General features: G+C 39.1%; 1 protein-coding gene across 9 annotated transcripts in view; it reads left to right on the forward strand.

Moving 5' to 3' along the window:
• The window catches only part of LOC118222390 (target of Nesh-SH3), a 44,733-nt gene that overhangs the window by 23,217 nt on the left and 5,353 nt on the right, over positions 1 to 16,163 (forward strand). The window contains exons 7-18 of one of the 9 annotated variants that reach the window (XM_035407966.1): positions 727 to 769; positions 1,296 to 1,376; positions 1,651 to 1,725; positions 3,386 to 3,568; positions 5,460 to 5,537; positions 6,771 to 6,956; positions 7,694 to 7,759; positions 11,774 to 11,839; positions 12,653 to 12,778; positions 12,918 to 13,007; positions 13,328 to 13,537; positions 14,143 to 14,248. In XM_035407966.1, the coding sequence (XP_035263857.1) occupies positions 727 to 769; positions 1,296 to 1,376; positions 1,651 to 1,725; positions 3,386 to 3,568; positions 5,460 to 5,537; positions 6,771 to 6,956; positions 7,694 to 7,759; positions 11,774 to 11,839; positions 12,653 to 12,778; positions 12,918 to 13,007; positions 13,328 to 13,537; positions 14,143 to 14,248 (1,310 nt within the window). Of the gene's footprint in view, positions 1 to 723; positions 770 to 1,295; positions 1,377 to 1,650; positions 1,726 to 3,385; positions 3,569 to 5,459; positions 5,538 to 6,770; positions 6,957 to 7,693; positions 7,760 to 11,773; positions 11,840 to 12,652; positions 12,779 to 12,917; positions 13,008 to 13,327; positions 13,538 to 14,142; positions 14,249 to 16,163 lie in introns of all 9 variants that reach the window. The other 8 variants (XM_035407965.1, XM_035407967.1, XM_035407969.1 and 5 more) reach the window with 8 other exon arrangements.

Consider the following 16,163-nt stretch of genomic DNA (forward strand, 5'->3'; position numbering starts at 1 on the left):
GTTGCTAGTAAGCGGGTCAGACTCCCAGTCCAGCTGCAGCAGCACAGCCCAAGGAACCTCCTAAATCCACACATGACAGGTCTGATCTGGCAAGGATCCACTGGATGTCCATGGCACTCACTCTCTATTGGGGCCATCCCCCTTGCTTTGTTCCACCGTGAAAGATTTCAGGATCCTTATTCTCCATCAGAGGACCAGGCTAGAGTCTTTCACCCAGAGTGAGTGGCTCAGCCAGCAGGGATAACCTGTTCCTGGAGCAGGGGGCTCATAAATTCAGAGGCCATAGAGCATTTGCCAAAATGGCAGGGCGCCTTGCCTGAAAATAAGGAGGAAGTAGTGCCTCACTCGAGAGGCCTGGGACACATTAGACATGGTGGAGGAATCACACACACTTATGTAATCCTGGATGCTGGATACTGTGTGAAGGGTCAGAGAAATGGGTTTGAGAAACCATTCCTCTGTGAAATGAGGAGATTAATACACAGAAACATTATGAGTGTTGAGAAGCCCATCTAGGGACAAGCATCGGACATTAGCATATGCTATAAATGCTGTGATACATTGCATTGGATATTGTTTGACAATAATCTATGTTTAAATGTATCTGTCCCTATCAAATAAACATTAAATAAATAAATAAATAAATCACCTTATATCATTTTATATATCAAATGTCTTGTATTAGACTTATAGGAGCTTTATTTTAATTTAATTTCTTTTCAGAAGTCAATTATGACAGGAAGCCGGGTAATGTTCCCTCCTCGACTTGGTAAGCCATTAAATTTCCCCTGTCCCCAATTCCCTAGAAAACTCAATTTTTTGTAGACACATTCTCTGTGGAGTCATGTTAATAAATGAAAGCATTTCTGTAATTTACAAAATGCACACATATCCTATATTTTCACTTTACATTAATACATTAATGTAATGCATTTATTTACAAAACTGAAAACCTGCTTACCTTTTATCTCTGAAAATGTACAAACCAATATGAATTCCTTATTTTTTTCACTTTGATCAATACAGTACACCCAGTACAATATCTGTGAAAACAAGTACAGAATCCCTCCACCATGTACAGTGTGGTTAGGGAGACTGATGAGAAATGCAAAAAAGAAATATCTCTTTAAAGAAAACATGTCAACTAGAGGAAGAAGAAGAGTAGAGGGGATCCGTTTATACTTAGTTTTCTTTCAGTGTTGATGTTTTACTCTCCAGAGAGATTTAAATCTCAGGACCCACTGTCGGAATGGGACAGACTCTCTATTAATCCTCTACTGCTTTCCCCCTTCCAGCTGTTCATAATAGAACTCACTCCAGAGGTTCTCACGTGCTCCAAAACATCGCTTTCCCCGGATCTCCCAGATCAACTTTTGGTAATTGCATTTTTCTCCCTACCGATTCTACTGCTGATTCATTCGTTACCACATGTGCCAGTGGTGACTTAAACACCTCTCATCTCAATTATTTGTGTTTTCAGCACAAGATTCCTTGGTACTTAGGGGCAGCAATCTGTTTTTACCTTCACCTTTTCAGTTGTGGTCTATGAGATTATTTCATTGACATAATTTTTCCCTTCACATGACTGCTACATTTTTCGTATTTTTTGACATTCTTTTCCCTTTTAAAAAGTCACATTATTTTCCACAGCACCTCCTGAAAGCCGCCCAGAAATTTCCCCTGTCCCAAGACCCAATGCGCCGCAAATGTCACAGTTGACGTTGGGTAAAATAGAGACACTTCCTTCTTTTTGAATCATACAGCTTTATTTGCAGTCGGCCATTGCTTCGGTTATGTTCATTGGGGAGCTGCTGGAATGAGCAGGGTCTGTGGGAAAAATCCAGCTTTGGCTGCATGCTGGCATGCTTTGAGTCTATAGAAAGTCCAAGACCATGGAGATGATCAGAGGAACACTGAACATCAACACAAAAGTGTGAGTAAGTAATGTCAGGTGTTGCAAGTTTTTCTTTTTGCTCGAAATACTTGATGACCGCGCATGGTATCATGGTCTTGCATTTCCCACAGGAAATTATGTCACGGTAGATGTTGCTTGTCTACGCCCTGCCTAAATATATCCCTTTATCTTTCTGATGCATTTGTTTTGATTATTTCTGTCTCATCTTTTAGAACATGGAATCATTGTTTTTTTTTCTTTAAGGATCTTTATTTTCACTTTGTGGCTTGAACACACAGATTTGAATCATTTTCACTGAAATTATCTTATTATTTAACCAATTATTTATTGATTAAGAGGGCGGCACAGTGGTGCAGTGGGTAGCACTGTTGCTTCACAGCAAGAAGGTCGTGGGTTTGAATCTTGGCTTGGAGCCTTTCTCTGTGGAGTTTGCATGTTCTCCCCGTGTCTGTGAGGGTTTCCTCCAGGTACTCCGGTTTCCTCCCAGAGTCCAAAGACATGCAGGAATGCTAATTGGAGACTCTAAATTGCCCATAGGTATGAGTGTGTGAGTGAATGGTGTGTGTGCCCTGTGATAGATTGGTGGCCTGTCCAAGGTGTATTCCTGCCTCTCGCCCAATACACGCTGGGATAGGCTCCAGCACACCCCGTGACCCTGCCCAAGGTAAACGTGTATAGATAATGGATGAATGGATGTATTTATTAAGAACAACACGTTAAATGAGATTAGATGCAATGTTCTCCCTGCTGAAATAAGATGTAAAATGAATCATATATAAAAAGAAAATCTATCGTAATGTGTACATCACTGTAGGATGCTTTCATTGACACTTAATAAGTGAAAATTCTAAGTCTGTCCCTGTTTCCTTTTAATACATGATCATCTCTATCTTTTACACACTTTTTTCCTTGTTTTTATTCATTTCAGTATTTGTTTCCATCATGTCAGAGAGTTTTGTTTTCAGAGTTCATGCGCTTGCAGCCAAAAGCATTTGAATTTGCACAGTCTGCATGTTCCCACTGCATGCTGGCTAATTTAAACAGTTTTTCCCCTCAAGGATGAGAAGCACTGATCCAACACCTCATTTGTTGCTCTGACCTCATTTTTGACTGGTTAGAAAAATGATTTTTTCATTACTTCAGGCAGACTGCATTGTAATACCCAGAACTACAGTATGTGTTAAATGTTTTTCGATAATTAGAAGTCATTTTTAAATAGTATATAACACATTTTTCACATTAGAAGTGATTACCTATAGTACCTATAGTATGTGTATGTATATATTATTTTTATTTTTGCCAATCCATATTCAGATATGCATGGAAAAAGATTGAATGATCATTCTTTCAAATAAGAAATTGATATTTCAAACAAAGGGATCTAAATTCCTGATGCTTAGATGAGTGAAACTGGTGCTTTTTGCAGATGATAAGACCCTCTATGTTCCTTTTTCTCTTTTTCCTTCCCAGGGAGTGTAAATAAAGATAGAAATGTTTTTTCCCCCTCGGAGGACATCCCTCTTGCCAATCCTCAGCCCCTTCCAACCAAACCTCTCAGTACCACCACAGCCATCCCTGTCACTATCCCCCAGCAGGGGCAGCAGGCACAACCCCAGGCCTCTAGCACCACCCAGCGCCCAATCAAGTCTTTGGGTAAATCCCATACTTCAATGCTTTGTATATATATATATATATATATATATGTGTGTGTGGGTTGGACAAACCAATGGGAACACCAAACAATATTTGAATATGAAGCAACTAATAAGGAGTAGGGCCACCCTTTGTCTTTAGAACAGCTTCAAATCATTCTCAGAATGCTGTCAAGTTTTGAACTGTGTCTAGCGGGATATTGTACCATTTTTCAAGAAGAAAATCCTCCAGTTTTTTGAGGAATGAAGGAGGTGGAAATCAACACTGCACTCAAAAACTAACCATATAGGTTCAGTGACATTTGTTGAGGCCATGGAAGGTGTTTGACTCCATCCTGGTAATTTAGCAATGTGTATGGGGGGTGTTATCATGTTGGAAATAAGGAGACATCATTAGGGAACTGTTTGCGCCATACACTTTCCGAACAAAGGGTCCCAAAAGGCTCCTCTTTGCCTCCACAGAGGAAACTTATCTAGTTGAAGGGTTCTTTGTCAGAATGGTTTTCACACCTACCATAGAGGGTTCCATAAAGAACTAAAACAGGGTTCCCCTATGTAGACAAGCAAAAGAACCCTTTTTTTCTGAGAGTAGAGGATATAACTGGTGTTATAAAATAGCTTCATATTTCTGTACTGTTATATGAGTATGCAGAGCAATCATCAGACCCAATGACTGCCATGAGATGGCTGCCCATACCATTACAGATCCACCACCATATTTCAGGTGGTAACAGCCATTGAGGGCTGAAGGCTTCCATTGCACAGAGATACAGGTTTTGTGCTCCTTACAACAGGTTATGTCTTTTGAGTTAGTTGATGGGGTGTTTACCGCCTGTCATGCTAAGTGTCTGGCTCTCCCTGTTGGTGCGCTTCAACTTGTGAACACTGCTTCTCTTTGCCAAAGCAGTTTGTTTGTGTTTGCCGTATGTTGTCATGATTTTTGACACTGTTCCCTCTGCCACAGGTGCATCTCTCACAAAAGCTCCAAAATGTAAATCATTTTGGAGCTTTTGTGAGAGATGCACTTGCAATATGGGCATTGATTGTTCAGCCTTCTTAGAACTCTGCTGCCTCATTTTGCTTTGGAAACTCACTTATGAAAGTGCTGATTGTTGGACCTCTTTTATGGCTGGCACATACTGCTATTTGGTTTAATAGACTCCACTTAATATGCCTCACCTATGCAGCTGCCTTTATACTTTTATTTATTTAGTTACATCACAGTAGCCAAGTCTTTTTTGTTGTAATATTTCCATTATTTTGTCTAACCCCTAGGGTTTTAATGTACAACGAGAAAGTGAAGAACTACCATAATCCATCTTGTCACAAAGAACAAATAATCTCAAGCAGGTTCCACAAACATGACAATGACTTCAATTTACTCCAATGGCCTGCACAGTCCCCAGATCTCAATTCAATAGACCACCTTTGGGATGATGTAGAATGGGAGGTTTGCAGTATGAATATGTGGCCCAAAAACCTGCTGGAACTGTTATTGTTATCGAGTCAGCATGGACCAAAATGCTTAAAGAATATTTCCATCACTTTGTTGTATCCATGCGTGAATACTTAACGCTGGTCTGGAGGCAAAAGTAAGTTCTACACGGTTATAGATACTATACTAAAGTGCCACTGAGTATGGATATAATTTAGTATTTTCTTGTTGACTTGTGTAAACCAGCCTGATTCTGCCCCACTTATTTAAAGTTATTTACAGTCCACACATTGATATTGAGTTTTGCTTTTTGATGAACACTTCTCCTCATTAGCTCAAATGCATAAACTAATAAGTGTAAAATAGAAATAATGAGGGAAAATCAAAAGGTGTATACTGTTCCCCTTGGATCAATCTGATCTGTCCAAGGCATGTAAAGATTTTGTCTCTCACACAGTGTTTGGCGAATCACGGAATGGATATTCTCCACTCAGGCCTGCCTATACCACAGAGAAAGCCAGTAGTCATGACTGGGGTAATTGTGGCATCACTGAGTTAACCACCTACCTTTTTCTGTTGTCATGCAGGTTCTAGCAGCTCCAAGTGCACTTGCCAGACAATTGTCTGTTATCTGTGATCTGTCCTTTCTGAAGTCATGCCTTTCCAATTTTTCTTTGCTGTTTTGCTTCATATGGTTGCATCTGTCCACAGGAGCAGATTCCATGCATTGCTTCATCTCCCCATACCTCCACCGCCCACATCACCACCTCTACCTCCCACATCTCCCTACCTCCACCCTCAATCAGAGAAACCTCTGTCCCATTGAACCCTGCTCTCCCATGGGCATGGCTCTGTAACCCGCTGCTCCTTAGTTCTCTGTTCATTTAAAGGCTCATCTTCATACTGTTCTAATAGAGCATCCCAAAAATTTTCTCCACAAACTATCTGTCAGCTCAAATTAAAAATATGCACACCAATACAGTTTCAGTATCTTACTAGGGGTTTGTGAGCATTATCTTCTTCTGATAACCTAACCTCAACACCACATTACAAAGCTGAGTACTGTAGTTACCATAGATACTTTGAATTGGCACCATCAGATTTACATAACTTCAGCATAAATTGAAATGGTCATACATTTGATGTCCATTCAAGTGGGTGTGTATGAGTTTTGACGTTTTAAATAAGTCTGCTTGCATGAGCCACTCATGCATACATTTTCAGATCACAACTTCAGTTGCAATAGAGACACACAATGTCTATGCTACTACAGATTTTTGTACTTCATACGCATTCAGTATATTTAATATATTTCTGTGTGATAATGAATTTGAGTTAAAGTAAGGTCTGTCAAATCATCATAAATTATTTTTATCACAATATAATCACACACATAGACGCACACACATTACAATATTACATAATTGGAATGACTAAACAATATTGTATATGATTTAAATATCTAAAAAGGCGTATGCAGAATGAGCGGTGTATTTCTGTGATCTGATTGCAGACTTTAATATTATGGGCTGTACATGTTGCATGTTCCCCCGATTGAAATACCATGCTTGATGTGTTTTTTATGTGCATTACAACACTGCGTGCAGTCAGACTGGCTAGCTCCAACTCTGGAGAGAACATCAATAATTTAACTGTTTCACCACTCAGGGCTGCTCCCATGGCTTCAGTTTCACCTGAAAGGCTCCTGCAGGGGGGTTGCAGACAAGGCAACCCCCATAACCACCTGTCATTGTTTTTGTTTATGCAGGGAAAGGCATCCTGAAAAACCAGGGCCCCACCAAGCCTCATGTCTCCCAGGGCTCAGTGGTTGCCATGCCAGCCAGAAACTTGACCTCATCAGGCAGAGACTTTATTTTCCCCTCTCGTTATGGCATCAGACCACATATCCTATCCAGGGTGACTAACTCCTCCAGGACACTGATGATCAGAGGGGGTAATTCATTCATTTCCCCCTTTTAAACACCTTTCTTCCTTCCCACACAGTGCAACCTCAAACAATCTTGTCCAAAAGCTCTCTGTGTTCTCTTGTCAAGGCAATCCATTTGAATGGTGTCTCAGATCTTTCCTTCTTCATAGTATCTTCATGAGGTGACTCCCATTTCCTCTCTTTGTAAGCTGCAAATGCACTCATGTTTGGACACATACTTGAGAAACACTGATGAGATTCTGAGCCTTGACACAGTCTGTGTGGATGTCTTTGTGCCTTCAGCAGTAAAAGTGCTAAACTTCTGGGTTTTTTTATCAGTCTGTCATGCATCCTGCATTTTGTCTGGAATCTCTTCTCCCATCCATTGGTATTTATGCAGCTATGGACACTGGTTCATGCCAAAATAAGATGTTTTGCAAAGATGTGTTTTGAGAAAAAGTTTCTTTTGTGGTTTCCAAAACCTTACCTCTGCCCGTTTTTTTCTCAGAGGACATAACATGAGGTTTAGCCATGCTTTGTTAAAAATGTTTTGATAATGACAATCTGATGAGGCAGATGAGAAAATGTTGTGAAATTGGCATTTAGCAGTTTGATTTCCTGATATGGTCTATGGTCTGACTATGGAGAAGTCCACCACTCCCTATACTCTGGACTTTTAAAGCATAAACTCTGGATGTTTTCAGTGTCTCTACAGGTGTAAAAGGTGGATGGTTTCCAAAGTAACCCCTTTTTTCCTCCTACAGCCAACGGCGAACATCATAAGGGACTCAATTTTCCCAAACCACTCATGAAATCCAGATTTCGATGGGGTAAAAGAGCCGATCACTTTTGTCTGTTTTGCTCACCCATTAACCCAACCATTATGAAAAAGCCCATCATTCCCCTTCAAGCACATGTTGGTGTTGCTGTCCTTCTGTGTCATGTTCCTGTGTTTGTCAGTCTGCCTCTGTTCATCTGTTTTTAACTCTTCTTTGGGAGGTGTAGCTTCTCCATGCAAGCTTTGTGGCCTCACAAGCTAAACATGATCATGGCTTGGATTGAATGTTGAGAGCACTGACGGCTGAGAGCTGACACTAAGTGCAAATTTTTCAATCTGCATTGTGTTTGTGGCTCTGTGATTGGCTGGCCAGTCAAGGTTTTTGATCCAATCCTGACTCATGGTCTATAGCAGAAACTGAGACAGTTTCAGAAGCCTTCAAGGAGACTTCCTGCAAACTCCGTGAAAGCTGATCTATGTAATACAAAATACAATTGCCTCATCTGCCAACCTCAGAAACTGGTGACCAATGTTACCATACAATTCAGATTTCATTAAAAACCATCAAGGCAATAATCCCATGAAACAAGAGTCGGGCTATCATAATATTATAGATAATCCGAAGTTACTTGTATTAATGGTTTTGTTTAGCCCACACAGATTCTGTGTGTCTGGTTCATTGTGTGGGTCTTAAGGGCCTGCAGTTGAGGTCCATTGTTGAGTTGAGTGTGCTTGTGTGTTTGCATACTAATTCCATCTTGCACTTTCAGCATGAATTCTCAAAGCTTGGTGAAATGGACTGGGACCTTTTTTCCATCTACACCTATTATTCTATAACCACCCTGGTTGAATGTACAATTTAAAAAACAAATGTTCCTTATGTTTAAACTATTTTGTGGCCTATAGTGTATATTGAAAGTAGTTTCTCCCTAAAAACATTTATGTGCTGGAAAAGCCCAGGGCTCCCAGTGGTAAAATAATGATGTAAAACAGAAGACTATTTCTCAACAAATAGTGCCATTAATAATGAAGCTGTTATTGTCCAGTGCATGGATAATATTTTTGTGGTCAGTTAACAACAGAAATACAGAGGACATTAAACATTCACTTTGGCAGAACACATAAAAATCCTAAATGAAGTGCCAGAAAACAGTACCTGAAAGAAAACAGTACCTTGAAGTGTGAGTTTGACTGCCAATACTTTTCACATGGAAAAATCAGAATCCCTCTGTCGGCAGTCTGGAATTCTGGGAAGAGTATGAAGTATGAAGATAAATGTCTTCATTAAAATATCTCACCTGCAGAAAGATCTTAGGAGCTTGCAAAAAAAGTTAAGAATGTCTTGGGAAAACCATCACCACACAAAACCTGATGCTTTACCTTGGTAAAACAAAATTACCCCATGCTTTGGGACCTGAAGAACACCAGACCGACCACACAAACATTCTTGAGTTTTAAATGTTGCTTTTCAAACTCCAATACAAGGGACCTTGTGTTACTTGCCTGGCTTTGGTCCAGATGGACTTAGCTCATGGCTGGCGGCTGCTAAAAGACTTGGGAAGAGTGATAATTTCAGAAATCTATAGCTTGCACATGCCAGAAAATCCTCTACATTAAATTTATTTGACTGAGAAATGTCCTGTCTGAAATCTGGTTTAAGGTTGAAATGTTGTATTACTAAGGGACAGCTAAACAAATATGATCAGAATAAGGTACTTGACTTTGGTTTTTCCTTCTACCAAAAATTGAATTCATAAAAACGGATCTTCTAACTTTTACTGACTCTCAAGCTAAAGCCACCACTATAAAACAAATCAAATGGAAAAGAGATATTTTCTTGTTGATGACAACCAATAAACCATATCCCCCAAATGATCACAATTCCTTCTGAAAATATGAGGATCTTTGTTGTAAAATGGTGCTTTTATGTAAATGAAAAATTCCTTGCCTGGAGTGTGGTTGAACATGCTGGATGCTAAAATTAAGACTACTAGAGATTGTTTTGAACAAGCTAATTGATATTATTTTCAGTTGCTCCAAATGAAAAAAGTGATTAGTTCTTACTGGTTAACTCTGGAAAGTATGCCGTATTCCATTTTATAATTATTTGGAGAACCTTATGGTGGTTGGTTCTTCATTTGAATTATCCAGCTTTGCTAGCCCCCTCCCCCCAAGCTGCTCATCTCGCCATCTCCACTAATGAAAGTTTTCTGAAATTAATTTGTAGTGAAATTAATGAGGTTTAGTTTAAAACCTTGCAAGTGACTGATTAATTTTCTTGCAGAGTCCAATTGCTTTAGCTGGTTTTTCAGTCTACTTGCAAGAGTCTGAAATGTCCTAAGTCATTTTCTGTTGCTATTAAGGGCAAAAAATATAAATGTACTTTGATTTGGTTATATAAATTCCTGCATGACTGACTCTGCTGACACTTAGTTCTACATGTTCAATAAACACATTTTGAGATACATGATTGAAGTGTAAGATTAAAAATACACAGACACAAAGAGATACAAGATCGAAGTGTAATATTAAAAATAAGACTGTCAAAGGAAATGCTCTGATTTATTCATACAAAATTGCATGTGAATGGGAGTCCATTGTATATTGCCAGCAGTTGTTTGGTTAAATAATCAATTTCACCATCCATGATGTGATTAATCCTAAATTTATTTAATATAATTTCTAAGAATTGATAACACTGATAAGCCTTACATTATCCAGTCTCTTCCAATATACCACTTCAACCCTCACACCATTAAAGCTCAATGGTGTAAGCTTTAACAAGAAGGAAAAACAAAAGCCAAATTTTGTTCATACAACTATATGCATAATTAATTCAAATAAATATTTGTATAACACAGGCTATGATCAGGCTTGGGCAGCAAGTTCCCTGTGTTTCCCTTTATCATTCTTTCTGGAAGGAGAACAATGCTTTGATTGTGAAGTATTTGGCCTTGTCACAAGACAAGGCTAATTGAAAACAGGTTTTTACTTTTTTGGTCAACTTTGGAATAAGTGTAAATACTCACAAGGCCTTATTAACTTTTTAAGATTGTATTTTTTCCCTTATGGTTTTAGGTTCCTTGGATTATTTTTCCCTTTTTTTGTGTTTCTAGGGGAGGGCTAATTGAGGGTCTCTGTTGGTTAGCTTTAATGTTGATGTAGCCTTTGTTATTAATTTTGTGATGGTGTCCTGCGATTATAGTGCTTGAGAGTTTCACATGCAATTTCAGCTGTAACCTCTCTCCTCAGGGCTTTAGAATGCACTTTCCTCTTTCATTCTACTTTTACAAAAGCTCAGAGTTCATTGAAAGCAGATCTCTCAACTGGATTATGAGGAAGGATGTGTTCTGTTATACCCTGAATGATATCTGTACTTGTCTTTGTTTGAGGAAGTTGATGAATTGTAGCAAGTTCTCTGACTTGCCAATCTGTTGTTATCTTTGCACCAAAGCCCCAGAGCCCCATCATGTTAATTAGATTTGTGATTAAGTGTCTGGGGTTATGACTAATAATAGCATAATCTCTAATAATAATGACAGTTTGGGCTAATGGCATATTGACACTACTTTAGTCTTCAGTGGAAAAAACAATCTTACAATGATGAGCAGAACATGTGGATCTCCATTGAACAACAGAGATTCTGGTACCCCTGTAGTGTATTTGTATATAAATGAGGTCTGCTCACTTATTTCGAGATGATGTTACAGTAAAGGCAAAGCCGTCTTAACTGAATAGCAACAGAAATTTTGGTTAATGGGGTAAAGACTATTATGTGTGACCGGCACAATTTTCCTTTAGTTTTAAAACTTTATCAATAACATGAGAACAATCGCAGTACCTTTCTCTTACATTCTGAGTAATGCTTGAACCTTTTTTCACAGGGTTGTCCCAGCTTTCCTCTCCATCAAACCCTTTCTCTGTGGGTTTATACTGTGTGTTGGCTTGTGCTTCTTCTGCTTAATATCTGTGAAAGTGTTGCAGTTTATTTTCTCTGAAAATATCCCTCATTAAGTACAGTTGAACTGTACTTCTCAATAACTGAGCATTTCATTTAATTTCCCAGGGTCCTCTCCTCAGCGCCCACCACCCCCTATGAAAACGAACCTGGTTGACAAACCAGGGGACAAAGGTAAGGCTAATGGAAAATAAAGCCATTCTTTTTTCATTTCCTTTTTATTTTGGTGCCCATCATGGGGCTGAGTATATCCAGTTCCTGCCCCAATTTGAAATGATCAATTGTCTGCTACACAGCTGCCTACATGGGCTAACCCCACTGCATATTTGGGACAGTGTATACATCCATGTTTCTCCTACAAAATATGTGGTGTCATCAGCTGCTTCTTCACCGACTACAGTTAAACTTGCACAGAGCAGAGTAGGAGGAAAGCCTTTCAAATGCAACTCTGACTGCAATCTGTGGGCATCCAATTGACCAGCAGCTGTTCTTGAAAAGGAACAACATGTTCCGAACATGTAGGTTCATCAATACTGTATCGCTGAGAGTAAAGCCCAGTTCAGGCCAAAGAACAGGTAGAACTGGCAACTTCACTTCAACTCAGTAAACAGCAGTTGCTTCAACTTTAAAATGATACCCTTTAATGGATAATTATTGCTCTTTTTTCATTGCCTGTGGTAATATTTATTTGGATGATATTATTTATTTTGGTATGGCAATTAACGTGGGAATGCTCTATTTAGAGTTTTTTATGATATGCAGCTGAAATTAAATTTAAATATGTTTACGCTATGTTTACATAAATGGAACACATAATATAGAATCCTGTATTACTAAGCACTAAATGTCCTGTATAATCCATATACAAAGGTAGAATAATATATGGATGATTCTTCCACTCAGGAATTGCCCTTATTTCTTAATCACTTTTCCAAACAGAGCACTAAGTGCATGATTTGCACCATTCAACTCTATTTGATCCCTCAGACAAGACCAGTGACCTGAAGCAAACGGACAAAGCCTCCATCTTGAGACCCAACTTTTCCTCAGTGACAGCCAAGCCCGCAAAGCAGGACAGAAAGCAAACAACGACAGCTGCCCCAACTCTTAATGGTAGGAGTGGGCAGTCTCAGGCTGGGGTCTGAATAAAAGAGATTGTGTTAATGATTACCATCTTGATTTTGGTCTAGACTGACACCCATTTTTCCAGCTTAAACACTGTTTTGCATGTTTTGGTATTTTGGCTTTACAGAGACCCAGTTTGACACCTGGGAAAACTCCTCTCTGTTTAGCTCAATCCCAAGCTCTGAAGTGGATGCCATGGGAAAAAAGCGCTTTGTAGGTAAAGTAGCTAATTTCTCTCCAATACATTGGAAACCCATCTCTTCATCTGCATCTTCAAACAACAACTCAAGTTCTCCGATCATCATTTCATCATTCATTCATTAACTAATTTACTATAGACTTCACAGTTAATAGTATTATTAATATTAATTTTACCTCCCAGTCTGGCACTTACATATGCCAATATGGTAATTTACAGCTTTTCATTCCAATGGTGCAACCTGATCTTACTGCACGCACTAAATTTGAAATCCAGGACAAACAATCACATCTGCTTAATAAATAAATTTAACTGTAAATCTTTCTCCCTGACCCCAGCCCCACACGTGATCTACAAGACAGACAAGAAGCCCAATGAGCCCTGCTCCATCACCACCTCCCTCAACTACTTCCCTGAGGATGAAGCCGGGGAGCAGAATGTGACAGGCCCACCCAGGACCCCGCCCTCCAACCTTACCGTGGTAACCGTGGAGGGCTGCCCCTCCTTTGTTATCCTGGGCTGGCAGAAGACTGATAATGAGACCACAGGTGAAGGATTTTCAGTTAAAATCTTTTTGCCAGTCTATGCTGTACTATCTGTTACCCATGACCTGGCCTTGGCTCTACTCCTTGTCTTAAGCTTTATGTAAGCATTTTTGAAAGCTGCATTAGATAAGAGCATCTGCTGTTAGCCGAAATGTAAATAAAAACATTGATCTTGGATTATTTTGGCAAATTGCAAATAAATGTTGCTGCCCTGTGATATAAATTATTTAGCTAAATTCATAAAGTAGCTAAAGCTGTGTGAGACCTGTAATTAACTTGTCAACATGCCAAAAATATAGTTCATGCACAGTCACTGCGACACATAGTTCTATGACCAGATTTGCTTCCTGTCAGGTGGACGAACTGACTAAAACTCAACCAGGCCAGAATACCCTGTTTGACTTTCTAGTAGCCTTAGTATGTCCCAGTGAGTTATTTACCGATGGCCTGACACTCTTCTCTATTAAATGTCACATCTACATTACATTGGCAGATTGAACCTTGCCTTATATGGCACGTATGTCAGTGCCATGTAATAAATACGTATGTCAGTTTTCAGTCATATGAATAATGAAACATTTACAAAATTATTTAAATGCCTTTCTTAGGTTATGAAGTCATCTCCACAACAAAGGGTCCAGATGGTGAGGAAGTCTCCATCCTGACCACAAATCAAACACATACTGCTGTGGAGAACCTCAAACCCGAGAGAAGGTACACTACCATTAGGACACTGATGCTGAATGGAACCCTGATAGCATATATTGAGTGGCACACACCTGTCAGTCCATCAGCCTTTGTTAATTGTTAATGCAGAGGTTTGCTTTGTGACAATTAAAATGAATCAGTTGAGATGAGGCGAAAATAGCAGGTAAATGCTGTTGGCAGAAAAAAAATGATGGCTGTCAAATGAACGCATTAATTTTGATTAATTAATTATTTAAAAAATTAGCCTGTTAAAAAATAACGCAAATTAACGCATATACTATTATTTCATGTTTATGTTAATTAATTTATATTTTTCCACACTGTCAGCCATTATAGGGTTCAGACAAACTGGCCCTTCAGCTGGAGCGGTCGGTGTGGCTCTGAGCTTCTGAGCGCAGCGCTAATTTCTAAACGACAAGAGAGCACTCAGGGTGCCACTGACACCACCGGAGTGAATTTACGAATGCAACCCTCTGACACCGTGCGTCGCACAATTCCAACCGGTCAGTGCGTTAGTTGCGCATGTAAATAGTATGTTAAATAGTTAAACAAGCACGAAACCGTCCAGACCCACGGCACACCTGTACAAAGTGTCATGAGTAAAACTTGGCTAACTATATTGCTAGCTAGCTATGACATGTCCTCACCTCTGTAATGTTATTTGTTGTCCTCCGTGTGTCCATACACCTGTATCGGTGGTACGTGCTAACTAGGTTAACTAAAGTAGGCGAAACGGGAACATGTTAGGGTTAGCTAAAGTAACGTTAGGCGATAAAGCTGTGCTTAAAAATCTCCTGCCGTTCGAAGTGATGATTTTGGGAGATGCACCTGTGCATGCGTCCTACTAAACGAAGCACCACCTGCGCACGTGTCCCACAAAATGTCCAGTTCCTGCGTGCCATGGGAAAAAGACTGTTATGGCCACATTTTAGGCTAAGTGATAGGCTTATGTTCAATGATAAAAAGACAAGTAATTTGGAAATATGATTGGAAATAAAACAATTTATTGATTTCTAATGCCCCCTTTTGATATTTCTATTCAATGCTTTACTCATGTGCCATAATAATGTAATATTTTTGAGCTGAAATATCTTCATTTCAGGGCTTTTCCAGGCAAATATTGATATATGAGATTCATTCCATTAATTAATCAGCATATCATGTAATAAATGTGATAAAAAATTTTAATCGATTGACAGCCCTAAAAAAAAATACAATAAAAATAACAAAAAGCATGCCCACAACTGCTGTTGATAGTGGTCCAATGGATTCTTGCTTGCTGGGAACACAAGGACACTAAGGATTAACACTGAGAAGAGGGTTAGTGCGCTATTAAGCCCAGTTCTGATCAGAACTGTGAGATCAGAAGAGACGAGATGGCAAATCTTAGCTTGTCACTGAGTAAAAATTTACAGTCCACATCAAATTGAAAGTTAACGAATGAAATGACCTTCCACAACTAGTTATATGAGTTGATTGAGCATCTCATCCCATTTCATTTTAATTGACCCAAGTTTTATTGATGAATCTTGGAAACTACAACAGCAGATGTTTCCAAAACTTCCTAAAAATACAATTTCTTGTGAAAATAATTCTCTGCTGATGGCTTTGATCTGAATTGGCCTTGAGTGGGATCATTGAGGAGGCTGTGACATCACTGACCAGCTGGGACGTTCCTGGAATTTTTGGAAATTCTGTTCTATGTGGTATACCTTTGGGCCAGAACTTGACAATATGAGCACTTAAGAACATTGAGAGACCTGAGTGTCCCTATCAAAGCAGACACTGAACAGATTTATTTCTTCAGTTAGTTAATGACGTTCCTTACAGGTGAGCAATGCTTCATGTACATTTCAGTAAATTTTTCTGTAATTAATTTTTTGTTTAATCATTATTTGTACTCCCATTTCATATTTACATA

Source organism: Anguilla anguilla, chromosome 3, assembly GCF_013347855.1.
Source record: "Anguilla anguilla isolate fAngAng1 chromosome 3, fAngAng1.pri, whole genome shotgun sequence".
In the NCBI taxonomy this organism is placed as follows: Eukaryota; Metazoa; Chordata; class Actinopteri; order Anguilliformes; family Anguillidae; genus Anguilla; species Anguilla anguilla.